The 27,557-nt window shown below is 45.2% G+C and overlaps 1 protein-coding gene across 1 annotated transcript in view; it reads left to right on the forward strand.

The window, feature by feature from the left end:
* Positions 1-157: 157 nt before the first annotated feature.
* LOC135912677 (retinoblastoma-like protein 1) overlaps positions 158-27,557 on the forward strand; it is a 41,806-nt gene continuing 14,406 nt past the window's right edge. Inside the window, exons 1-9 of the mRNA XM_065445188.2 lie at positions 158-523; positions 2,776-2,857; positions 5,286-5,423; positions 7,928-8,010; positions 10,108-10,228; positions 10,626-10,724; positions 11,606-11,741; positions 18,520-18,650; positions 22,353-22,529. Coding sequence (XP_065301260.2) covers positions 339-523; positions 2,776-2,857; positions 5,286-5,423; positions 7,928-8,010; positions 10,108-10,228; positions 10,626-10,724; positions 11,606-11,741; positions 18,520-18,650; positions 22,353-22,529 — 1,152 coding nt within the window. The 5' untranslated portion in view covers positions 158-338. The remainder of the gene's footprint in view (positions 524-2,775; positions 2,858-5,285; positions 5,424-7,927; positions 8,011-10,107; positions 10,229-10,625; positions 10,725-11,605; positions 11,742-18,519; positions 18,651-22,352; positions 22,530-27,557) is intronic.

Below are 27,557 nucleotides of genomic sequence, written 5' to 3' on the forward strand. Positions count from 1 at the left end.
TTTTTCCTTTTACACATTTGTTGTCGGTTCAAAAGTAAAAACAGTCTCTGTATCGGCTTTCAAAATTGTGTATGCAATTTTTGTGTAGTAATTTGCTGAAAATATGACCAGAGCGAGTGTTTTTCGGGTTTGGTGTGCGCAATCTGGAGTCTCAGAGGCTCGCCGGAATCGTTAGTTCCCGCGCCTGAAACACGTTGCGACGTGCATTGTCTGTCGAAGTGGGAAGCTTTAAAACCAGTTCAGCCCGTTGGCCACTGCGAGCAGTTTGCATAGACGTCCGGTTCGAAATACAGGCCGTGGTGTGAATTAAGAGAGTTCAGTGGACCGACTGTAAAGCCATGGTGCTATTCCAGCAGCTGACGGAGGCGTCGCAGCTCCCGACGCCCGGCCGCAGCGACATGCACAACCGTGAGGCCGTCAACCGAAGCCCCATGTCGACGGCCACCAATTGCGCTAGCAAGCTGCAAGCGCTCTTGGCCGGCCACAGAAATGCACCGAGCGAGGAGCTGAGGGCTCTGTTAAGGTGTGCGATGCTGTGCGTGCGACGTTTGTGACTGACGCAGTTAGCTTGCGACACGGGAGGCTTTCGTTTCGAGGGAGAGGGCGTGGCCCATTTAGGTGATGCGGCTTCTGCGCGACTCGTGCCGCTTACTACTTGGCGGTACCGATGCTTGTAATGAGCAAGACGTGCTCGGTTATGAGTGTACACTTCCAAGGGTTTTCATGGGCACGAATGAGCATCAACCGGTGGCTTGCTGGGTGGAGAAGCGGCATTGTAGGCGCGGGTGGTTGGGAGCCGCGTTACCGTTGGCTAAAAAAACATTTAGTGATGTATCTTGCATGACATTATACTTCAAGGCGCTGTACGAAGTACTGGCAGTACTGGCAGATGGACTAGGGCTAGTATGACTTAACGATATGTAGGAGGAAAGGGAAGCCTCCCTGCAGTGCACCACTGGCATGAATTATGGATCGTTTGCGCGTGACATAGCAGATGCCACAATACTGAGAACCTTCTGAAGCATAACAAAAAGACGAGACACAGAGAAACGACAACACAGGGCACTTTCTTTGTGTCTCGTCTTTTTGCTGTGCCCCCAAAAGTCCTCCAAATGAACGTCGAACAACCACCCCGTTTGCCCACCTTGCTGCCATAAAGCTGAATCATGGACAGCTGCCACTACAATGCTAATGCCAACTGAAGAATTAACATGCAGCTTATTAGCAGTTTCCTGGTGTACTGCCTGCATACAGATGTTCATGCAAGACACATCATGCCTTCCACTTGTGTGCTGCTGCAATGGGATCGTCCTCCTGGCATTGGGCTCAACCTGTGTATGGATATTGTGCATTGATACCTATAGTACAGCCTCCAGCACACTTGTGTAGAGCACGAGAGAGATGTGCTTCGGTGTGTGTCAGCTCCTTGTACTGCAGGCACCGCTCATTCGAGGCTACTTTGTGCATGCACTGCCAAATGAGCTGACCCTGCATGTGTGACGGTCGTAGTGATAGGTGATATCTGGTGACCAGGCCCTGATTGTCGATTCTTGTATGGATGCCCAGTTGTTGCTAAGTCTCCCTTTCTGTAGAGCAGACTAACTGTTAAGGTTGAGCTTTGCACAGCAATGAAATGCAAGACGTGCAAGTAGCAGAGGCCAGCCCACTTGGTAGCACATGTTCTGCACCAGCGTGGTAGATTACAGTAAAAAAGGATTAGCTTGCACCATTTGTGAGCTCTAAACTGTGGGCTGTGTATAAAAAACAGCCTGAATGTGGTGCTTAACCACCCGAGACCTCTTGTACAGTGCCCAGCATTTGAAATGCGATACTTGGCCTGCATGGCAGCCGGCATATCTTTTATGTCGCCATGGAGCACCTGAGTCACTAACTGGTGCATTATGGTATGCAATAAAAGCGAGGGTCCTTGTGATGCATTGCGAATGCGTTTGGCACCCCAGTGATCACCCAGTGCTTATCGGTTGCACAAAATGCACCAGCCACCATGAAGGTCGAGTGTCACATTAATATTACTGAGCACTCTACATTATCAGGAAATTAACTTTATCCAATTCAAAAGGAAATTGGAAGTGAAAGCAAATAATATTCTACCCAGATCTGAAGCCAGATGGATGTGAAATCAAATTCCTGTGGTTCAGTCATATTCTTGGTAATGGCACTCAAGAAAATTTGTACTAATGTGTGCTGTAGTCACTAACTCACGATCGTCAACACACCGTCATGCTGTACAGTGTTGCATCTTCACCTTTATGTTTGGGTAGGCAGTATCGGTTCTACTGTGAAAAAATTCAGGAGGAGGTCATTTTATTCACACACATCGGAATGCTGCATTCAGCATGTAACCATGGCTTTTGAACAAGACATGGGGTTGTCACATTCGTAACATTCCTAGTAGGTAATAACAACCAAACTTCAATTCCTGTTGTGCCCCTGAGGCTGTCTTTGGGTGTTGGGAAGTCAAAGTGGCTTACTAACTAAGGTACTCTGCCACTATAAGGAATGCAGGACACAAATTCTTATGCATGTCGCTAGCAATTAGATGTACAAATTTCTGCATAAAAAGGCACTGTTTGCATTGTAAGGAGTGACGGGAGTGTCAGCATTTAGCTAGTACCACTCAAGCACAACTTGATTGTTGCATTTAGCTTTTGAGCCTAAAGTATCACTTAGAGTTCTTGTGGGCATTGTGCACTTTCTTTGTACTTGTGTAGCTTTGGCATGGTGTTTACTGATGTTTTGTTCAACTTTATTCAGCACATTTAGTCACACGCTCGAAGCAAGCATCTCGGAGACTCTAAGCTCAATGAGCAACATGTTCTGCGCTGCTTACGTGCAGGTAAATTGATGGCTTCAACATTCTCTTGCATGCCAAGTTCTCTGCACGATCCTCTGCATGCAGGAATGGCATTATCATTTTAATGTGTTAGTGTAGTAAAAGTTGCACATACAGTGTTATGGTTTGTAGCAGAGCATACACACATTCTTAAAAAAAGAATGAAGGTAAGCTATGTGTAAAAATGCACGATGCATGTTGTGTATGCCCAGGGGCTTACACGAACGATATCTCTTAGTGCATAAGGGTATCGTGTTTTCTGATTTTTCCAGCAGGTGTGGTAGCTCTCAGCATGGAAGGACAGTTGGACCACTCAGTCCTTATAGTTCATCACGTTTTTTCTGTTTGTTTAGTTACCTCGAAAACATAATGAAAAGTGTACTTCACAGACGAACGTGCAGGGTGACACTTTCTTGTGACTGTGACATGCATGCATTTTGCGAGAAAAAAAAGGGAAACTGAGGGGGTTCAACTTTTGTTCGTCGCAACTGCGTGAAGCCAACAAAGAATGAACACTGGAAAAGCATAGGGAAAAGTAACTGGACTTTCTTAAATGAAATGGGGAAATATAAAGAAAAAAAAAAACTTGGGCCAATCCACTCTGTGAAGTTGTAATGCCAGCGAAGCTGTAGTTCCGCTCCCAAATCCGCCTCCAATCCATGGTGTGAACGTGGTTGGACAGCAAAGCCAAACAATGCACGAAGCAAAACACGATTTATCAAGGCGCAGTCCAAAGGAGTGCACGGAACAAAACATGTTTGTTTCTAATTTGCTATTGAGGATACTTCTTAGTTAATTAGCTTAATGAAATTTGGAAGGGCTAGAGTTTTATCCTAGCAGACAAACATAGGGCTGTCTGTTTCCCTTTCACAGAAGCCCATGTATTGATAGCAGAAGGTAATTCCACAACTTTTGCAACATCACTGTGAACAACCTAATTATGAACCTAACCTTGAATTACGACCTAACCTTGAATTTTTGGTTTTGTTACAGCAGTAGAAAACTTTTCAAAATCAAGCATGGCCAACCGTACTTTAAGTTCACTTTGTTGTATTTGGTAACTCATTATATCCACTTCATGAGTTCTGACTGCGCAGTCGAGCCCACATTTAATGCTCCCATTTAGAACAAACTTTTGGCAACAAAGAGCAGCTTCTATACACCCAAAATGCTTTTCAAGGAATCTGTGGGAGAGCCGACCACTTCTAACAACCAGGCACCCTGCTCAGTTCTGTTGCAACGAATAGAACCACGGCGTGACAGCATCTCAGCAAGCCAAGGGAGGGGAGAAGGGTGCTTGGGTGCCTACACAGTGTGAGCTATGCGAAACGGCCAATCAGTACAGTATCGTGTCCGAGTTTTCGTTCTCGTTTGTTTATTTACTTATTTACTTTAGGACTGGGCGATTGATTGAGTAACCTTCCAATTAATCTATTAACACTTTAATTGCAACTATCTTTGTTTTTATTGCGATTAATCGGTTAAGCTCTCATGACCAAAGTCGGGCAAGTGCAGGCATTGACTGCGAGGAATTGAAAGTAAGTTCCAACTGTGCGTGTGCATTGCACTTACAGCAAAGTCTGTTGAAATATTTAGTTTTCTTTAATTCCTCTTTGTGTGCTCTAGCACACGTGTTTTCTTAGCCAGAAGAAGTGGAGGTAAACAGAGGCCTCTTACCTTCCCTCGGTGCGTTGGATTGTGTTGGACATGCTTGAATGTCCATTTACGCAGTGTATTGTTCAATTAATAGTAAAGGCAACTGTCAATTAAAAACTGAAAATTACATTTTAGGGTATTACATGCCAAAACCATGATATAGTTATGAGGCACGGCATAGCGGGGAAGTCCAGATTAACTTGCACAATGCGCAGTACACTTGAATTTTTGCATGAAACTGTCAATTCAAATAGCGCAGTTTTTTTCCTTTCTTCAAAGTGTATTTATCGTAAAGCCGTTAATAGATTAAAAGGTACCGAATAATTCAGCTAAACTTTTAATTGGTGCCAGCCCTAATCACTTACGTTGTCTTCTTTCTATGTGCATGCGCTGCTGCAATCATGTCGCACACGCAGTCGCGGCTGTGCGTCCTCATTCAAGCATCTCGTACATACGAGGGGGCTTGGCCTAAGACGAAGTCCACAGCTTGTCAGACTCGAGAGCGCCGTTATTGGGTCAACACACCTCAGTCACCAATTTTTTGCCAGTGTGCCACAGCACACGTGAAATTTGGGAACACAACATCTATTCCATGCCTCACTGTGTTCTTTATCGGTAGTTTGGAGGGAAAGTCCAGTTATAACGTAGTTCTGGTGTGTAGCGAAGGCGTTTCATGCAATGAAGGCGTTCGTTATAACTGGGCTTGGCTGCGCTAGATTTGTGACAACTGCACCTTGTGCATGTTCCCTACAGCAACTGCACCCTTTCCTTCCAGAACTTGCTTGAGCAGCAACGCAGAGCGGATGCCAACCTTGCTCGCAGACAGCTTCAGATGGGCGAGATGATGTTTTACAAGGCTCTGGAGAGCATCGCCGTTGAACTGAAGCAGCAAAAGCCACACACCGACCTCTCGGTTAGTGCACCCCTGTTTGTTGGCCCCAAATAGCGCTTTTGCTTTTTGGGTTGTACTGCCTGTTTGGGGAATCATGTAGGATAATGATTGTGCATATTTTTTTTTTTTTTTTTTTACTCTTTCACTGCTACCGGTCCTTGTCACTGAAGTCATAGAGCCGTTGACAGGAATGTGTATATGAAACAGCTGCAACACATGTAAAATAGAAGACTATGGGAAGATTGTGCAAACGTAAAAGAGCTGAATTAACATGTCTGATTATATGTATATTTTTTCCATTTTATATATGTTCAGTCGAATATTGCTACTGAAAGAAGTCCTCCATTCTTTGAATATCTTGTGTGCTGTGGAAAGTGCCTTACGAAGGATTACGCTTGTTCATTGCAGTATTCTTCCTTTTAATTCATGAGCGTGTACATTTGTCAATGATGTTTGGTTTTGTAGTCATGGGAGGCTTCATATTTGCCTTTTATGGTTGTTTCGGCCACTAGTGATGTTGATGTTAGCCGCATCACTATATAACCAATATATTTGGTTTTGTTTTTCCTGTCTTTCTCTTGTCGTATGACAAGTACACATATTTGTGAGTAATATTCTTTTTATGCACATTTAGTGTCTCATGCTTAGATCTACTGTTTGTTTAGTTCCTTTCGTGACATGACCACCATTCATGTAACCAATTCATCCTCCCTGCAGTAATGCCTTCAGGCCATGCCTAGGTACAGACAGTCTTCATAGTTCTTGCCTGCCTTGCCATGTTGGTAGTCATTCGAGATGGTGGACACGCATTCAAATACAATTTCACCAATTTCCATTAATTCAATGCTGGTGGTACTAACGAAATTGGTTAAATTATCTGGTGGGTCAGATTAACCAAGATTCAGAGAAAACATCAAAACACACTGCTGGTTGCCCTATTATAACATACCTTTGAATCAAACGGGTGCCCGCTTTGTATGTTTCCAGAGTGGAAAACTGACATAGAGGTAACATTAAAGCTGTAGATGTAACAGCCACCCAATATTTTAGCGAGAAGAATGGGCTAGGGTCAAATTTGGTGTTGCATCGGCGGCTGATTGCCTAAAGTCAGCTTTGCCTCGGAGTTATTGAAGTCGGATTCGCCACAATGCAGTTGTTTGATGCATTAAAAACAGACGAAAGGCAGTTTTTCAGTCCACCCTTCTTGGGAAGAAAAAGGGGGGGGGGGGGGAGGCATGTCATAATAGAGTAAATACCATAATCAGACATTGTGAGCTACTGTTGCTTGAAAATCTTCCTAGGGCACGCCGAAAATAGGAGTTTTTGGCAGGAGATTTGATGTGGGTTCAACGCATTCCCTGTCTAAGCTCCACCAAGACATGCTGCCCTTAAAGGGGTGTCACTATTGGGGTCACCATAGGAGTCGGGTGCCAGCATGGTCAAGTTTGACTTACCGTGCAAGGCCAATTTCATTGTCAAAATAAATAAAGCTTGGGGCCTTAGAAATTCATGGGTGCTGAACAGGAGCTTTGGTCGGGATTGAATTAACCAAAAGATCAAATTATTAACCTGAGTCAAATTGACGGAAGTCAACAGTGTAATGTGATTGCCCTTTCAAACAAGCAAACAAACAAGCTCCACAGTTCTGGCTCATCTTGTCATGTTAATAGTTTTTCGAGGTGATAGGTATGCGTCTGGCTGCATTGTCGCCAAAAGCTGTATGCGATATACACTACAAATTATTCCATTGGGCATTGCGAGCCCAAGTAATACTGTTTAACTCTCATGCTGGCTCTAAGTTTTAATTTGACCTCAATTGTGGTCTTATTTAGCGTGTTGGTAGAGGTATCTTACAACACGACCAAGCGTTAGAAAGGAAAGAAGTGGAAAAAGCAAAGCAAAACGTTTGCAATATACAAGCAGTGAAGCTTGTATATGCCCAGATGTGCCATCATGGACGAGTAAAATACTGACGTTATGTTGTAAAGTAGAACACCAGTTACGAATAGTAACAAAAGAGTGGAATTTTGTCCCACTAGTATTCTGTCACCACCAGTGGTGGCACGAGCTTCGAACTGTACATACTAGCTGAAATCATGCCGACATCGCACAGAAGACTTGAAAGCCAAAACGGTAATGCCTTCTTGTTAGCCCACATTTCCTTGCAGTTCATTTATCTGTGATAGTACATTGAGGGTGAACTTGGGCAGGCAACAAAAGCGTGGCAAAGATAGCGAACAGAATGTACGTGTAGAATCATGCTTAGTAGGTATGGATTAAGTGCACTGGCAACCCCATTTTATCAATAATCTATATGACTGATAGTTAGTGGTGAGTGATAACCCATTAACCATCATGACAAATTTTGAAGACATAAAAAAAGTTTAAAAGTGCAGAATTTTTTTGAGCTGCATATTTTGCACCATATTTTTTTTTCTAAAGAATATACCAGGAATGTGTATTGCATTTTTAGCAAGGTAAAAATGAATAAAACTGACCTGTTTGTTATCTCGCTTGCATTGAAGGTTTACCTCGGAAACAGAGCTATCCAGACGTCGCTGTTTGCGTGCTGCCTAGAGATTGTAATGTTCTGCTACAACTCACAAAGGTAATTATTTCATTTTCTTGCATCTTTGCAGAGTAGTAGTGACGTGTTTGATGTGCTTGATGATGCTGTTATGATGGTTAGAATTTCAGTATGAGGGAAGTGTTTGTAGATTGACAAATGGTATTTGCTATGGGCATACTTAGGCTTACATACTTTTGAGAAATGGTCCGGTAGAGTAGAGATTTTTTTCCTGACTCATAGTTCTTCTTTAAAAGCATCACAAATTGTGTAAGGGTCACTTAGCGACTGTTTAGCTAGTTGAAATTCACTAACTGACATTTGAGATAATAAATTTAGTAGACACGTTCCAATTTCGAAACGGATGCGCATGTGGTTACAGCAGGAATCCTGAGACTGCCACCGCTTTTGAAGTACTCCTCCCTGAAATCTGTCACAGGATATCATAGCAGTCTTTCATACGGTTGAAAGGACTCTTTGCAAGGCTGGTTGGTTTATGTGAAGGGAAGTCATAACACTGCAAAATGAGATAGTATTTGTACCGAAAACACATATGCAAGGATTTGCTCTACTCTCAACTCAAGAGTAGTGGAACTGTTTGTTGGTGCCCTCTCTTTCACACTGTTTTGCTCTGCTGTGTATTAGGAAGGCCTTTTGAAAAAATCGTGAGTGCAGTACAGGTTGCTGCAAGCCTGTAGATGGATATGTCGAAGCTTAGTTTTTAGTATACTAGTACGAAACTATGCATTCTGACTGCCACTTCTCAGAATGAACCGCCATGCTTGGAACTAACTACACAAAACTGGTTAACAGTGGGAAACAACAAAAGTAAATTCAAAAACGAAACTTGTGAATGAGTCAGCAACTACAAGCAACTTGCAGCTACTACAAGCTGAATGTGGCATGCACTGCAAAGTCATAGCAATGTGTGGCTTCCGCAGCAGCGGTGGACGATGGCTCTTGACATTGCGGTATGTATGTAACAGCCTAGCTTGTCTGTCTTTTCAGTGATATATTCAATTGCCTCACCTGAAATTTGCTTCTATTTAGCCATGAAAAACTACAGTAATGTCGTATAAATGCAGCAACAAGTAGAGAACCAAAGCTGGGGTCAAGAGGCGCATGCAGCTGTTGCTTGTACCGACCATATTGAAAAGATATTGCGACAAACAGAAGGGAATTGTATGCGGTAAGCAGCATACTAAATTGCAAACATAGACTTGTATAACATGCAGCAGAAACCACAAGACTGTAGGAGTAGGAAAGAGCACGACAGCAGAGGTTCTAACTCCTCCTTCACCTCGATTGTACACTGTGCTAATATGAAAGGGAGCACTTGGTCTGTGTTCAAACTGCAATTTCTGTCAACATGTATGGCAGAAAGCGGCTGATTGCTATTTGCTATAGAGCTGTTACATTGAAGAATCCCCCTCGTGAAACTTATTTACGGCAGTAACTAGAGAAAATTGCTGGCTTTGAATGCCAATCTAGTATCCCCTGTCACATTCATGTGTATGTCTCTAGGGAAGATTGTTCTTCCGAATGGTTTTCTCTCATATTGGAATGTCTGAGCAGTGGTGTCTTGCACTGTTGCTTGTGTGTGTGTGTGTGTGTGTGTGTGCGCGAGTGTGTGCGTGTGCGTGCGTGTGTGTGTGTGTGTGTGTGTGTGTGTGTGTGTGTGTGTGTGTGTGTGTGTGTGTGTGTGTGTGTGTAATCTTTAAACTTCCTCATGAATCAAGTCATTCTTGCTCTGCGCATGGCGCGCATCATGTCTTAAACGTAATCTCGTACTGAGTGCCATTGGAGACGTTCCCGCATCTCGCAGGAAATGTATGTATGCAATGTGTACAAAAATTGCTTTCTCCTTCTTGCTGTTAACTGTGGCTTCTGTTTGGGCCAGTTTGTCATTTGCTAAGCTATATATCTATGGTCAAATTCACAGCGCGGTTCAGTGCTTGCAGCAAAAAGCATATACTGGTCGTAAAGGTTTGGTACAGTAAATACTGTGCGCAACATCTGTGACCTTGGCATCAGAGTGGTCTGATGCGGTGCCTTTCTTTAAAAAAAACACTTTTCTGCAAGCGCAGTGTCTATGCTGCCCACTGCTGTTGCAGTGTGTGAATTTGTTTGGATTTGCAGAGAATTTCCCTGGATCTTGGAGGTGTTCCGGCTGAAGCCTTACACTTTCTACAAGATCACTGAGCCTTTGATCCGTGCTGAGAAAGGCTTGTGGCGAGAAGTCATCAAGCACCTCAATCAAGTGAGAAGAGTCTTTGACGGCACATATTCTATTGCTTATGATAGCAGGATAGCAGTTGGTGTTTGCACTGGCTAGTAAGGCTTTTTGTCTGAAGTCTCTTGTGTATCATTGTGCTTCTGAGATGTGTAATCACCTAAAATGTTACTTGTGACAGCAAATTATGTTTAGTGTTTGCATTTATTTATGTCGCTTTGTCAGAAGCCTCTTGTATGTCATATGTCTGATCACACACGCAAAAGCAAGGTGGAACAACCAGTAAATAGACCCCACTACTTCTGAAGGGTGTGAGAACTTGCTTATATGGCTTTGCTGTTTTCGATGTATCAATTGCTCAGTTTGGCATACGTCTTCGAATAATTTTTTTCTCCTGGGTGCTGACAGCAAGTTTTCTGTGCAGATTGAGGAGCAGATCCTGGAGTCTCTCGCTTGGAAAGATGAGTCTCCACTGTGGAATGTGATGAGCCGCTCCCATCAGAATGTGCCCCAGTGCAAAGAGGTGCGTCTGTTTTGTGCTTGCCTTCTTGACACTATTTCACTGCAATCTAAGAGTAACTTTGGTTTTGCCTCATTAAAGAGCACCCATCATTAACGTCTCGTTAAAGGTCACGCTATTGTTGATAGATTGCAACGACTACTGTCCCTCGCTTAGTTAGAACCACATTTGTGTCATTTTGTCATGAGTGTACAAATCAGATTCGTTTTGCCACAATGAAAAGCAGCTGTCCTGAATGAGCATCTTACTGTTGCCATTACTGTTGTCATATTGTGTTACTCTTGCCTTACGACAGAGATCTGCATTGAGCTGGGTTACCTAATTTTTGGTTATAAGCAAATAACAAATTTGGTTTTGCCATAGTGGAAAATTGGGTTTCCTGTTATAGAAAAAAAAATTATATTGCTCTTGTCACACAGTGAAAGGTCTTGTTTTGAGCTCTGTTATTTCATCATCTGTGAGCTGGCACAGAGTTCGGTTTCACAGTGTTGCATTCTCCTTTTCCTGAAGTGGTTACTTATCACACTACTGAAGTTGCATTGCTTGTTTAGATGATGTCGAGTAATAGATCACGGAATCGAGCTTTAAGCCAACCTTTCGTCAAGGAGACACTTTTCTTTGTCAGGGCGGCAACTGCTTTTCTTGGCAGCATTTCTTAGCCATGCCCTCGCCCATTCTCCTCCTCCCCACCCATTGAGGGTGGGGGAGAGTGAGTTACGTGTGTGTATAAATCTGCTGCCATGGAACGCAGCTGCTGCCCTGACCAAGACAAGTCCCTCTGTCGAAGCGTTGGCTTGAAGCGACACTCCGTGTTCAACTAATCCACATCATTTGAAGTTTGAACCTTCCTTTGAACTTCTGTCTTGTTTGGATTGCTTGGTTAGGTGTTTCCTCTGTGGCGAATTGAAATGTTTCAAGAATCTGACAAGAATGGCCACAATGGAACTCTCTCTCCTGGGGCACACCTTTCGCCAAGCAGTTCAGGAAGTGACCAGAGGCACTTCAATTTGAACGAAACTGGTAAGTCTCCACAAACATATTTGAAAATCGCATTATTTATGAGCACAAAAAAATATACAGTAAAATCTCCTTAAACCGTACCTGCTTAAACAGTAGTTCCATTTTAAAAGTAGTAAAGTCAAATCCCCGACTCAGCGGCCATTGAACATAATGTGTCTTGTGTCCGCATAAACCGTACCAACTTATTGCGTACGTATCGGTTAACAGGTAGTGTTTCCACTTTTCATCGCGCAAACATGGCGGTGCATCGCCTCCATCGGGCAGTCCAGCGGAACAACAAGCCTCAGAGATCAGCATAACGGCCTCCAAGTACCCTGTGCATTTGCACGTGAAGCCACATCAAGATCATTTGGGCACCGTGCCAGAGAGCGTTGTCAGTAGCCGCGTTTATATGAATGCGACAGTGGTGCATCACATCGCATTTCTAGTGCATCGCATTCATGTAAACAGCGGTAATGCGTCAGGCGAGGGTAGATTTACGGGCGCGAGTCGACTCACCCATGTGGCGCGGCGTTCTCGCGAGAGTTAATGCGCTACATGTAAACGGCGTCGCATTGCCTCTCTTAACTGCGCTTGGAAATGCGATGCGCTACTGTCGCATTCATCTAAACGTGGCTAGTGAGTTCTTTATTCTATGGCGTTGTGGCGTCATGCAAGCGAGAATTTGCGTCATGCCGAAACTCGGATAGAAAAGACGCCAAGTGCTTAGCATAGAAGAAAAATTAGACATTGTTCGTGCTGTCGAACGTGACGCGAAATGTCGGCGCTCGCATGCGACATGGTTCTACTGTTGACTACGGTGTGTGGCATTTGGAATGCAAAGAAGTTGCTTGGCAGCGCTGCTGTGACCGCAAAGTGATGTCAGCTACGGGGTTTGACTTTTCGCCATCATTGCCTGTGTTGTTGCCGAAGTGTCACCTAGCAAATGTAATGAGGACGACACGGAAAGTGACAGCACGGGCGATTCAAGCCCGACAGTGGCAGAAGCTGCGTGTTATGTCAGCCTCATGAATGCAATCGTCATGACAAAAACAGTACCACGCAATTAAAAGGTTCCCCGCGACTTCTGAAATGCTACCGCGCCTGTGCACAGAGAATATGCAACGCCCACGAGGAATCTGCCATGCGAGTGTTTGCCGAGAAGAGGAGGCTGGCTGAAACGCTGGCTCACAGCTTCAGCAAGTTTGAGGCTGTTGTCGTCGCTGCTAGGCCGCCGCGGCATCAAATGGAAATAACACGTTTGTCGCGCGAAGTAAATAAATACTGCATGTTTTTTCCCCATTCATCACACTCTCTCCGAGTTCCATTTTTGACAGGCAAGTTGGCGATCTCATACTTTTTCTGTTAAGCAGTACTACCGTTTAGTACGTGCTTTTTCCGAGCTCCGGCCAACTATGGTTTAACGTGGTTTCACTGTATATATGTAGCACAAAAGAAAAGGGTAGACACAAAACAAGTGCTACTGTCAACTGTGTTTTGTGTCAACAAAGGTGCTTGTCCTGTGTCTACCCTTTTCTTTCGTGCCATGTCTTTTTTTTTGTGCTCTTAAATCATGTCATATATGCACCAACTAGGCCCTCTGAAAGTCCTTTTGAGTTGTATTTGAACATGTCATTGGCCGCCTGTCAGGGATGGTTTAAAATGAAACATCAGAGTCTGCTTTTCAAAAATATAGAGGGTTGTTTTCTCTGTCCCTCATGTCTCTGTCAGTTTTAGGCAGCCTATAGCCATGGGTCCTTATAACATCGACGCGTGATCACAGTGCTTGTTAGTGCTGCAGGTCAACCCTCTGTTGCCATGAAATTAGGAATAAAACATAAGGAAACCATTAACATGACATGGTCAGTGAACTTTCCACGTGGAGAAAGCATGGTGCAGTTGCAGCCTGCCAGGACATATGTGAGAAATCGATGAAGGCATGCCACAATTTGAATAGGCCACCATGATACCTGCAGATATCTGCAAGGCTGAACAAGTTTCATGAACGAGAAAGTTGGCTTCCACCTCAGTGTAGCATTAACCCTTTGGGTGCCATGTGTTCCTCCAATGTGCAACAAATTAAATTTGTGTCTAAGCAACTCATTTGCAGGTATTAAATTCAAATGCTACTTATTGATGATACATTGCTGAACATCCTACAAAATTTTTAATCTTAAATATCAAACAAAAGTTAAGACTTATGTTATTTAAGGACTTTATTAGGATAATTAGTGTTCCTCTGGAAACATGGCATCTTTGCAGCTGTCATTGCCCCTTGGAAATGCCTCACAAACTTCATTGAAGCCTTGTGAATGATAGTTCGTAAGAAGCTCTTGAATTTCTGCATCATTTATAAAATGCGCGGGGATACAAGATATGCGAGCAACGCCGACACTTCATAAGCTTTGTCGTGCCAACTGTCACACAAAAACAAAACTTAGCATCAAACAGCAGTGTAACCAACTTCTGAGCATATGGCACCACAGGTCTACGTATGTTTCATGCTCTCGAGTTGTCTCAGCCTTGGCCGGTAGCATGCACCCGCAGCTAGACAAGACTATTTGTTTATTTATTTATTTATTTATTTATTTATTTATTTATTTATTTATTAGTGGAATTGGACAAGAAATATAAAAAAAACGCACACACAAACTGAATCCTAATGATGCAAAAGTAACCACGCTGTGTACAAAATCATTACAAAATTAGACTTCAAGGCAATGACACAAACTTGGACGAGGCCAATGTCATATGGGTAAAATGCTTAGTTATGCATTTGCTATACTACGCTAGAGCATTCAGGAACTCGGACAATGAAAATGGCCGAGTTGTATCGGGCAATGAGATACAGGGATTGATTGTGCATGGAATAAAACTGTATTTAAGTGTGTCTGTACCTGCGTAGGAAGGTGTGGTGTTTAGGGCATGGTGACTTGGAGTAAAAGAATTGTTGGCAAAGTTATTGGGGAGATACCATAATGAATTTATAAAGCAATAGAAAAACTTCAGTCACTCATCCTTCCACCACACTGAAAGTGGTTGTAGGTCAGATTTGCAAACGCGGCTATATTGCGGGCTAGTTGAGGAGAGCACTTAATAACGATTAAGTGTCAAAGGTAGCCCACACTGGTTCTTGACAAAGAAAGCTTTGCAGTTAAGGAAAACACTTCATGTGGTTCAGGGATTGAAACTTGTGCTGGTGCCTTTCCGGGGCACTCGCTCTGGCATGTGAGCTAATTAGGAGGCCAGCAGGCGATGGACGTCAGACTCTGGAGTTTTGCAAAACGTGTAGCGCCACCTGCCGGTGCGAAGAGGCAGTAATTGAGTAGTGCGAAGCCCGACTCCCTTGCTAAGTTGCCTATGCAGCTAGCGACTGCGAAACAACGATTCAGCTAGATTTTGGTCCATATGGCGAGCATTTTGCGCATTTAACACCCAGACAGAGAGCTATGAATTTCTACGCTAGTCGGACGCGCCTCCGAACTGCCATAAAGCACTTGCTGGCTCATTCGCCAGACTGATGGCGCAAACGACGGCAACCGCGATAACTCCGCGCGCTACAAAGAAACGCCGCAATCGACGCTACTGTTGTATTGTAAATTGCCATGAATGTGAAGGACGGAATAACAACGTTCAGTTTTGCCGATTTCCATCGCAATCGTATGAAGGAGAAAGGTGAGAGCGCTGGATACGGGCCGTTCAACCTGCTAGGTAATCGGATTACTTGCATTCCCCACAACACAGCTAGCGGCTCGCATGAGAAAGTGCGACAATCTTGTTCTTCTGTAATTGTGTTGCGTAGCTCTGACGGAGGACCGTGGTAGCTAAGCGAAAAATCAAGAATCTGCAGCCACCACTTCGTTGGTAACAGAAAAAACAACGTTGCGAACTATCTTGCTTATGTGCCATCGATATCTCCGCCTTTTAACAGACGTCCGTCTCCGCTTGACTCAACAAGTGGAACGGAGAGATCTGGCAGGTCAGCTTAACCAAGCATTTTGGTCCGTTTATGAATTCAAAATCATGTTCTAGAGCATCGTTGCATCGCGAGCTCATTTCTACTTTCGGTATTTTGTATGTCCTGCGCTGATACAAAAAGCACGCTTTGCTATGTGCTGAGCCTGCTCGACTGCGTTTTTCAAATGTGAGCAATAAAGTTGCTGTAGGAGCACTGGATGATTAATTGCGAAATAACACGTGTAAAGAAAAAAATGTCGCATTTATTTACATTTATTTGTGCGCACTTGTTGCTCGAAGCATCTGCAAAAAGTTCAAATTAAGGTACTGAGCGATGCTGTAGCTCCTGCGAGAAAGAAAGATGCAGCGCGTAGGCACTGTAGGAAGCTTACTTTCGTTTTGATCGCACGCTATTTGCTGCCTTGGAAAACGTTTTCTGTTTGCTGCCCTGGAAAAGGCTATGAAAGGATTTACTCTCTGTAAATAATTGCGAGACAAAACATTACGATAAAATACATAAAAATGTAGGAGATACTTAGTAAGTCTTGTGTTCAGGACATATTCAATATGAAACAATTTGAAATGCTTAGATATTTATGCTGATATGCCTATAGACAAACCTGATGCTATCTCTACTTGCGAGTTGCAGCACGCCGAAATAACACTTGAGACTTTATTTTATATTGTACACGTAATTAGCCCTGCTGCGCTTCCTTTCCGTAGCGTGGATGGGCGGAAGAAGCTTTCCAGGTCCTTGATTTTTAGGGAACCGTGCCTCAACACAAACGAAAGAGAAGGGTCCATTGTGGCCTATGCATCTTCGCTTGCGGACAGCTCTCCTTGCACTACTCAGTTCGTGCCAAGGCTGCGATGGGGGCGCTGGTGACGGGTTTTTCCACAGCGCCGCCTGGGCAGAGTCTGAGGTCTATAGAAGGTGTTCTGTGGAGAAAATGTTAATGAAAGAGTAAGTAGGGTGCACACTGAAAAGTGGCAGAGAGCTTACAAGGCGAGCCTGCAGAAAGCTTCACAGATGAAAACAAATAAAAAGAAAAGCTAATTGTTGGGCTTGTAGGGGTTGAAGGACGGACTCCGGGATGAAAAACAAACTTGGGAGTATTTATTGTACATTATTTACAAGGAGGTGGGAGACAAGTAACAGTTGTACAGTTATTAAGGGCCGGCAGCAACTCGGACGCTGCGGCCCGTGGCAAGAAGTTCGAGAGAGGTGAATCAGGGAATCGGGGAATGCTTCGGTCTCTCTGGAATGCTTCTTTTAAACTCTCGAGGACTGGAAGTCGCGTCATGTTTGGCCAATGGGAGAGTCCGCTCAGATGACGCCATTTTCAGCCAATGGTTGGCGCCCGTATCGCGTTGTCACACCCGGCGGCTCTCTGCGGTCTTGCCTCGCAGACTTGCAATGCGCTTCTTCCAAGGCGGAGAATGGGGGGGTGCTCATGCTCCATTGTCCGAGGGCCCACCTGCTCCCGGTGCTACGGCCGCGCAGCGGTAGCAAATGTCTTCTTCAAAGGCGATGAAGAGGTACGCTTGGGCCTTCCCGGCACGTCCGGCTGTCACGGCGCATTACCGCCGTCTTGGTTTGGCACCCACTTTACTTCCAACAATGCCGTGCTATCCCTTCGCTATCTGGAAAACTCAAGCATTGAATAGCTCCTCGGCGGCACACGACCTGGGGGCCGCAAACTTGTTTGCACGTGTCTTGTGGCCTTCAACTTGTTTGCTCGGGCGCTCCTCTGGAATGTGCTCTCCTGCTTCTGCATTCCTCAGTTAGCTGTGCTGCGATTCGATGTGGTATGGGGAACTCGAAGTAGCCTCAGGAAACGGCGCCATATCTAACAGGCTTTAGAGATTCAACTTGGCACTGGCTCCCTTTGCAGCTTGTTGCCATTGTCATGAGAATTGAAGTTTTTCCCTTCTTGGTATTGATTCAGTTGCAGGTTCAGATGTGTGCTTCGTCGACATGTATGTGCATACTCGCGTAATCGCACACTAGTACCTATCCTCATCATCACTCCTCATACCCTCCTCTTTTTCTTCTCTTCCCTCTGAGGAAAGTAGCAGGTGAGAGGAAGTTACCTCAGGCCAACCTCTCTGCATTTGTTTAATTCTCTCTCTCTTCCCCGACTCCATGGCTGTGCTGGAACGAGACCACACTTTTCAAGGAGCCATTAGCACTAACTGGACAGTGCCAGCATAGAACTATTTATGGCTTACAGATGTTAAAATGCAGCTGCCAAGGCTGCTAAACATGCTGAATGACCACAGCATTGAACTTGGGAAACATCGGTTCTAATGAGCCATGTCATTATTTCTCCATGTCCTGACATTTAAGTGAAGCTTGCATTTGTCATTTCCTTGTTACTGACTTAAAAATGGACTTGAATTTGGACTAGACAGTTTTGATGTCATGTGGCAAATTGCATGTTGTCTTATTTGTCTCTTCTCTGTGTTTGTACATTTTGTGCTCAACATGCCTGCCATTCAAGACCTTGTCATTGAAGGCTTTGTAAAAGATAGTTCTTTTTTTTCCCCCTTGAGAGTACCACTTTTTGTGTCAGTTTGTGTACGCCTAGATTGTTGCGTGTGCACGTGTTCTACAAGCCATGCTTGTGCGAGAAACTGAATGACATTTGTGCATAACATTTTGTAATTTCTAAATTTTATGTAGCCTGGATTTGTGAATGCTGCGAAGCTGCCGTGTGGGGTCCAGTAACTTTGACAAGCTGCCCATCTGACAGCTTTTCCCGCTGGCTTCACCAGCATCATGTGTTTATTACTATATTACTAAGTGTAATGTCTGATTTCCCTATTTTCTCTCTCCAAGGGAGCTCTGCTGGTAGCTGTCGCAGTGAGAGTGCAGCATGCGTTGCTGCCAGCCCTGCACCATCATCGCCCGAGGCAACCAAAGATAACAAACCTCCACGTTGCGACTCCCTGGCACTTTTTTTCCGAAAGGTGGGGATGGTTGAAGTGTTTTTGATAAATGCTAAGCTACAATGGACCAGTATCTTGCTCTCTCAGAACTTGCAGTGGGTCCGGTCCCATCTGAGTATTCTCAGTTCACCTTTGTTGCATGTTTTTCACTTTTGCATTGCACACACGTTACAGGACCCCAAGGTGCTAAAATATAATCTGGAGTCCACCACTACAGCATGCCTCATGATCATATTGTAGTTCTTGCACGCAAAACCCCAACATTTAAATTTCTTTCAATCATTACCCTATGTCTAAGTGCAAATTAGTGGGGAGAATGATCTTACAGTTAGACCATGGTCTCGAACATAATGCAAGGGGCTTTCCTCAGGTTGGAAGTTCTGGAAAAAAAAAATAGAAGAAACTTATATTTGTGCAGGTGCAGTGGTGGCGTAGAGGTAGAACACCCGCCTCGCGTGCAAGAGGTCCGTGGTTCGAATCCCGGTGCCGGCAATTTTCCACCGGATTAAAAAAAAAAAAATCCGCGTGTTGATAAAATTGCACAAACAGGCCTGGAGTGTGGCCTGATCCCGGTGACCACAACCGGTAACGCGCTCCCTCACCAGAGCAGGATTGGCCACCCTGGTGTAGTTCTTGGCCACAACCTCCTATATGAACACAACAATCAAACTCCGGCCCTCAGTCCCCAGCAGCTGCAAAGCAACTGACCACGGCGGCGGTCAGACCTGCGACGCAGCAGAGGGTGCTAAGAATCACTGGCTCCGGACAGGCCGCCATTGGAATATGAACCTGGCAACGTTTAACGCTAGATCGCTATCTAGTGAGGCGAGTCTAGCAGTGCTTTTGGAGGAATTAAAGGGCAGTAAATGGGATATAATAGGGCTCAGTGAAGTTAGGAGGCCAAAAGAAGCATATACAGTGCTAAAAAGCGGGCGCGTCCTGTGCTACCAGGGCTTAGCGGAGAGAAGAGAACTAGGAGTCGGATTCCTGATTAATAAGAATATAGCTGGTAATATACAGGAATTCTATAGCATTAACGAGAGGGTGGCAGGTCTTGTTGTGAAACTTAATAAGAGGTACAAAATGAAGATTGTACAGGTCTACGCCCCTACGTCCAGTCATGATGACCATGAAGTCGAAAGCTTCTATGAAGACGTGGAATCGGCAATGGGTAGAGTGAAAACTAAATACACTATACTAATGGGCGACTTTAATGCCAAGGTAGGTAAGAAGCAGGCTGGAGACGAGGCAGTGGGGGAATATGGCATAGGCACTAGGAATAGCAGGGGAGAGTTATTAGTAGAGTTTGCGGAACAGAATAATATGAGGATAATGAATACCTTCTTCCGTAAGCGGGATAGCCGAAAGTGGACGTGGAGGAGCCCGAACGGCGAGACTAGAAATGAAATCGACTTCATACTCTGCGCTAACCCTGGCATCATACAAGATGTGGATGTGCTCGGCAAGGTGCGCTGCAGTGACCACAGGATGGTAAGAACTCAAATTAGCCTAGACCTGAGGAGGCAACGGAAGAAACTGGTACATAAGAAGCCGATTAATGAGTTAGCGGTAAGAGGGAAAGTATAGGAATTCCAGATCAAGCTACAGAACAGGTATTCGGCTTTAACTACGGAAGAGGACCTTAGTGTTGAAGCAATTAATGACAATCTTGTGGGCATCATTAAGGAGTGTGCAATTGAAGTCGGTGGTAACTTCGTTAGGCAGGATACCAATACACTATCGCAGGAGACGAAAGATCTGATCAAGAAACGCCAATGTATGAAAGCATCTAACCCTACAGCTAGGATAGAACTAGCAGAACTTTCGAAGTTAATCAACAAGCGTAAGACAGCTGACATAAGGAAGTATAATATGGATAGAATTGAACATGCTCTCAGGAATGGAGGAAGCCTAAGAGCAGTGAAGAAAAAACTAGGAATTGGCAAGAACCAGATGTATGCATTAAGAGACAAAGCCGGCAATATCATTACTAATATGGATGCGATAGTTCAAGTGGCTGAGGAGTTCTATAGAGATTTATACAGTACCAGTGGCACCCACGACGATAATGGAAGAGAGAATAGTCTAGAGGTATTCGAAATCCCAAAGGTAACGCCGGAAGAAGTAAAGAAAGCCTTGGGAGATATGCAAAGTGGGAAGGCAGCTGGAGAGGATCAGGTAACAGCAGATTTGTTGAAGGATGGTGGACAGATTGTTCTAGAGAAATTGGCCACCCTGTATACGCAATGCCTCATGACCTCGAGCGTACCGGAATCTTGGAAGAAAGCTAACATAATCCTAATCCATAAGAAAGGGGATGCCAAAGACTTGAAAAACTATAGACCGATCAGCTTACTGTCAGTTGCCTACAAACTATTTACTAAGGTAATCGCAAATAGAATCAGGAACACCTTAGACTTCTGTCAAGCAAAAGACCAGGCAGGATTCCCTAAAGGCTACTCAACAATAGATCATATTCACACTATCAATCAGGTGATAGAGAAATGTGCGGAATACAACCAACCCTTATATATAGCTTTCATTGATTACGAGAAAGCATTTGATTCTGTCGAAACCTCAGCAGTCATGGAGGCACTACGGAATCAGGGTGTAGACGAGCTGTATGTAAATATACTGAAAGATATTTATAGTGGCTCCACAGCCACCGTAGTCTTCCATAAAGAAAGCAACAAAATCCCAATAAAGAAAGGCGTCAGGCAGGGAGATACGATATCTCCAATGCTATTCACAGCGTGTTTACAAGAGGTATTCAGAGACCTGGATTGGGAAGAATTTGGGATAAAAGTTAATGGAGAATACCTTAGTAACTTGCGATTCGCTGATGATATTGCCTTGCTTAGTAACTCAGGGGACCAATTGCAATGCATGCTCACTGACCTGGAGAGGCAAAGCAGAAGAGTGGGTCTAAAAATTAATCTGCAGAAAACTAAAGTAATGATTAACAGTCTCGGAAGAGAACAGCAATTTGCAATAGGTAGCGAGGCCCTGGAAGTCGTAAGGGAATACATCTACTTAGGGCAGGCAGTGACGGCGGATCCGGATCATGAGACGGAAATAATCAGAAGAATAAGAATGGGCTGGGGTGCGTTTGGCAGGCATTCTCAGATCATGAACAGCAGGTTGCCATTATCCCTCAAGAGAAAAGTATATAATAGCTGTGTCTTACCAGTACTCACCTACGGGGCAGAAACCTGGAGGCTTACGAAAAGGGTTCTGCTGAAATTGAGGACGACGCAACGAGCTATGGAAAGAAGAATGATAGGTGTAATGTTAAGGGATAAGAAAAGAGCAGATTGGGTGAGGGAACAAACGCGAGTTAATGACATCGTAGTTGAAATCAAGAAAAAGAAATGGGCATGGGCAGGACATGTAATGAGGAGGGAAGATAACCGATGGTCATTAAGGGTTACGGAATAGATTCCAAGGGAAGGGAAGCGTAGCAGGGGACGGCAGAAAGTTAGGTGGGCGGATGAGATTAAGAAGTTTGCAGGCACGGCATGGCCACAATTACTACATGACCGGGGTTGTTGGAGAAGTATGGGAGAGGCCTTTGCCCTGCAGTGGGCGTAACCAGGCTGATGATGATGATATTTGTGCAAGTATGGTACATTTCGTTGTCTGAAGGAAAGTTGCATTTTTGTCAAGCACTTCTTGTGTTGACTGCGCTTTGTAACACGTGGCACCCACTACAATCTCAAACAGGTCTACTACTTGGCGGGCATGCGCTTCTTTGACATGTGCGAGAGACTGGGCATTCAGAAGGACATCCAGCACAAGATCTGGACCTGCTTTGAGCACTCCCTCGTGGCACACATCGACCTGATGAGGGACCGGCACCTCGATCAACTTCTTTTGTGCGCGCTGTATGTCGGTGCCAAGGTGAGGCTGTGTGCTTTCATGCTACCTTCGGAACGCCTTCAATTGGAATGGCAATGCCTTGTTATTACTTAAATGCTTCCTAAAAATTGCTTAAATTGTTCCTAAAAACTTCGCAATTACATGCGATTCTGTTTGCTTTGTCCGCACTGTACATTTCTTGTTAACCTGGCTTGAGCAAGTTCTGTTTATTTATTTATTTATTTGTATAGTTATTATTCATTCTTTATGGATAGTTTTGTTGCTTCTTCATCTGCACTACAGTAGAAGCTCATTGATATGATCCCATTTGGTAAGATTTCCCGGCACCAGCGTTTGCGATCGGGAACACAAAAAAATTAATAAAGAGAAAATGAGGCATCCACCCAAATGTAGCTAAGTGCTAAAAAGGAAAACCATTCAGGTTCCTCGAAACAAAAGCCACTCAGTTGAAGAAAAATTCGACCTGGTTCGGGAATTGAACTTTTATGGTTTCCTTTCCTCGAACCCGTATTCTTTCGAGGAACCTATATGGGTTTCCTTTGTAGCCAAGTTCCTTTGTAGCACTTGTCTACGTTTGGGTGCATGCCTCATTTTCCCTTTATTAATTACTTTTCTCCACCTTGCGGGTTTCTGTAGAACTATTACATCAGACACACAAAATAAAATGGCCCAATACACTTCTTTTTTGCCGGTTGATACGTTCCTGGGAAACATGATCTTTCAGCACTACCATTCAGTATATCGGCAAACGGTGATAGTGGTAGCTGTTCACCACAGCAGCTTCCTGGCACTACTCACCCGCTCGTGTCACCTGTAAACGCTGGCACACACTCATTTTCTAATTTCATTACAGTAAAACCTCGTTAATACATACCCACTTAATAAGCAATTCCGGTTTAAATGTGGTCATGATGAATCCGCTGCCCTGTCACCATTGAAGCTAATGTATTGGCTGACTCTTAAGCCGTAGTCTCTTAACACATACCAAACAGTTAGTAGAGCATAGTACAGTTAAATCTGGATATAACGAAGTTGACAAAAGCTCGCAATTTTTCGTTACATGCAGGTTTTCGTTACATGCAGGTTTCGCGTGAAGGCTCGTACGAATGATGCAGAAACGAAACCAAATAGCTCAATATATCCGCGAAGGTGAACTCACCCTTCAAGCATTTATTTTACACCAAAAAACTGCGTAATTTGCGCTTGCTTCTTCGGCACAAGTGACGGCACAACACGCCGCTCCAAAGAAGCTAAATCGTGTAGAGCTCCTTCATCGTCGAGCGAGCCGACGAAACGGCGCATAACGTCCATTGCGTTCATCACCTCCTTTGCAGAAGGCACGTCACACGGATCTGCCTCACAGGCACCATCATCACCGCCATTGGGATTTTGCACGCTTTCAGCTACTGCTGCATCAGACATTTCTTCTGTAGCCACGGCGGCGTTGTCGGCAAACAAAAAGTCAGTCAGTTCAACGTCGTCGGGTACACCACCGTTAGTGCATAGCTCGTTCCACGCTTCGGCCACATCGGACGGAGTAGAAAGGTCTTCCTCCTCTTCCTCGTCGGCACCAGCCCGTGCGTTTTTGGCTATTCCGGCCTTTAGAAAGCAATTCGCGATAACTTCTGCCCTGACCTCTTGCCAGGAGGCAGCAAGCATCTCGACTGCTTGATAAATGTCGATCTTCATCTCCCGTTCCAGCGGATGTCGAGAAGTATCTTCTGGATTAGTCGGCGCCGGTAACAGCATTTAAAACTGTTAATGACCCCTTTGTCCAGGGGCTGTATTAGAGACGTGCAGTTGGCCGGGAAGTAATGCAGTTCGATGTTCGACAGCTGCAGGCCCTCGACGTGGTGCGCCGAGCAATTGTCCAGCAGTAGGCAAACTTGACGGCCTTGCCGCTTGACGTCCTGGTTAAATTCCTTGAACCACTCAGAAAATATTGGCCGAGTCATCCAAGCTTTGGAATTCGCCACATACTTCACGGGCATACGCTTCGTCCCCTTAAAACACCTGGGATGGGCACTTTTGCCGACAACTAGCGGGACTCGCTTGTCTGTGCCGTCGAGGTTGGCACACAGCAGAATCGTTATGCGGAGCTTGCTCTGCTTTCCACCGCGGCAGTCATCGCCTTTTAACGCTAGCGTGCGGCCCGGAAGCATCTGATAAAATAGAGCCATCTCGTCGGCATTGTAGACATCAGCCGCCACGAAGCTACTCAGGATTCCAGGCAGCTCGTCAGCCACCCACGAAGCAGCAGCATCGCTGTCTGCGGAGGCAGATTCGCCGCTGATTACTCTTCCGACGACACCATGCTGGCTCTTAAATCCCTGCAGCCACCCGTTGCTTGCCTTGAAATCATCATGGCCCAAGATACACGCAAAATCCTTTGCCTTCTGTTGCAAGATCGCACCACTTATGGGTACATTTCTGGCTCTCGTGTCCAAAAACCATGTGAACACTGCCTTGTCCACATCAGTGTATGTGGACAGCTTCAGTCTTTTTTTATTCGAGCTTGTTCCCGACTCCACTGCGTTTCTGATGCTGTGTTCCGCACTCAAAATCGTTGATAATGTGCTCGCTGGAATGCTGAAAACGGGCGGCAACGTCCTTCTTCTTCTCGCCCGCGGAGACAACATTTAAAATTGCGAGTTTGTCTTCAAAAGACAGAACTTTTCGTTTTCTGGCAGCAGAACTCATCACGACCAACCGACGACGTAGTTAGAAGCGGAGACGCACGACTACACGCCGACAGGCAGGCCTAGCACCTCCAAAACAAGTCGGACAAACCAGTACCAGGGCACAGTTGACACACGCACACGTGCAGAACGCAGGACAACACTCAAAATGGCGAATGCAACGCATCCATAGAGAAAGAAAAAAAAGTGACGCATGTCGTTCGTCATGGAGTGTCGTTCGTCATCGTCCCTCTCCCTTCCCGCGCCCTGGCAATGAAAGAACCGGCTATCAGCGTTGCTTTTCAAGTGAATTCTTACACATAAGTGCGTCTAAGCCGTTGAAACAAATAAAAATCACTAAATAAGAATGCTTGTCCTCAAATCTATACGAAACAAAATAAATCTGAAAGAGAAATCAGCTGCCGATACCAATGCCACCTGGCGTCACGCTAGACAAGCAAAGCCTGAAAAGACTGCTACGTTAGGCACGGAGCGGCGCTAGTTGCCGCCAACATCATCATCATCGCTAACTTTGCTCGGTCGCGGCAATCCCTGGCGTTCGCGTAGCTGCTGGCTCCTTACAATATTAATATTCAATAATCTAGAGCATTTCTTCGGCCGAATTTTCCTTAAAAGTGCAAAAAGTAATGACTGATCAGCTTTGGGAGTTCGTTACATCAAGGCTAACCGCCACAACGTGTTCGTTACATCAAGGTCGAAAATACATGGGCTTCAATGGGGGCAGCGTTGGGGAATTCAAAAACTTCGTTAAATCCAGGAATTCGTTACATATAGGTTCGTTACATCCAGGTTTAACTGTATTTGGTTCATTTTCGCTGCGTACAAGCGTGGAATTGGTGAACTGTCATGCTCGTAGATGATAGATAGCAAAATTGTGACAGGTGGACCCCGACTGCGGTCACCACCGATAGTCACGTGAAAACATGATAGCCATGATGTGCTTCCCGCTCCCATAGCTTCTAGCGCTTCCACATCGACGTCATGGATGACGACATGGATGATGGCCCTTCTTTGTTTGTCACTGCTAGTGTGTTGACAGTCGTGAGTGTTTGCAGAGAAGTGGGGCCTAATGAACAAACTGGTTCAGGGCCTTGCTGAGTTTGAGGACGCCATCGTTGCACCAAGACCGCCACCAAGATTGCCACGGTGGCAAGTGAAAATCACAGATGTCTTGTGGCCTGCTCGCAAATAAAACTTGTCTTCGTGTATACAGTAAAACCTCGTTAAACCGTACCCGCTTAAACAGTAGGTTCGTTTTAAAAGTAGTAAAGTCAAATCCTCAACTCAGCGGCCATTGAACATAATGTCTTTTGTATCCGCATAAACCGTACCAGCTTATTGCGTACGCATCGGTTAAAACGTAGCATGTCAACTTTTCGTCGCGCAAGCACAGCGGTGTGCCGTCTTCATCGGGCGGCCCAGCAGGATAACAAGCCTCAGAGATCGGAACAACGTCATCCAAGCGCCCTGTGCGTTTGCGCGTGAAGCCACATCAACATCATTCGTTCTCGTGCCAGAGAGCGTTATGGTGTCGTGCAAGCGAGGACTCGCGTCGTTCCGAAGCTCTGATAAAAAAGACGCCTAGTGTTCAGCATAGAACAAAAATTAGACATCGTCTGTGCTGTCGAGCGTGACACGAAGAAGTCTGCATTGGCATGCAACAGGGCTCTGCTGCTGGCTACAATGTGTGGCATTTGGAATGCTAAGAAGTTGCTCGGCAGCGCTGCTGCGACCGCGAAGACATGTCGGCTACAAGGTTCGACTTTTCGCCATCATTGCCTCTGTTGTTGCCGAAGTGTCAACTAGCGACAGTGATGAGGACAACACGGAAAGCGACAGCACGGGCGATTCAAGCCCGACAGTGGTACAAGCTGCGCGTTACGTCAGCCTCATGAATGCAATCGTTGCAACGAGAACAGGGGCGCGATAACGTAATTCTATTCCAAATGAAAAGTATTCTAATCTCCGGCACCCGGCAATAAAAAAGGCGCCCCCGGGACTTCTGCAGCACTACTGCGTACGTGCACGGAGAATGCGTAACGCCAACGAGAAATCTGCCATGCGAGCGTTTGCCGAGAAGAGGGGGCTGGCTGAAAAGCTGGCACGCAGCTTCAGTAAGTTTGAGGCCGCTGTTGTCGTTGTGCTAGGCCGCCGCAGCATCAAGGAGGAGGAGGAATAAACTTTTATTGTAGAACCAGCACTTTATGATGGCTGGGCCTACGCCTCCCACGAAGGGACGTCGAGGGCTTGCCTCGCCGCCGCCTCGCGGGCGTGCTGGGTCGCCCAGGTTTGGTCGTCGAGGGCAGAGCTCCGCAGAGCCTCATGCAACCTCGACGAGAGAGTCGTGGTG

The sequence above is a fragment of the Dermacentor albipictus genome, chromosome 7 (genome assembly GCF_038994185.2).
Source record: "Dermacentor albipictus isolate Rhodes 1998 colony chromosome 7, USDA_Dalb.pri_finalv2, whole genome shotgun sequence".
Classification (NCBI taxonomy): domain Eukaryota; kingdom Metazoa; phylum Arthropoda; class Arachnida; order Ixodida; family Ixodidae; genus Dermacentor; species Dermacentor albipictus.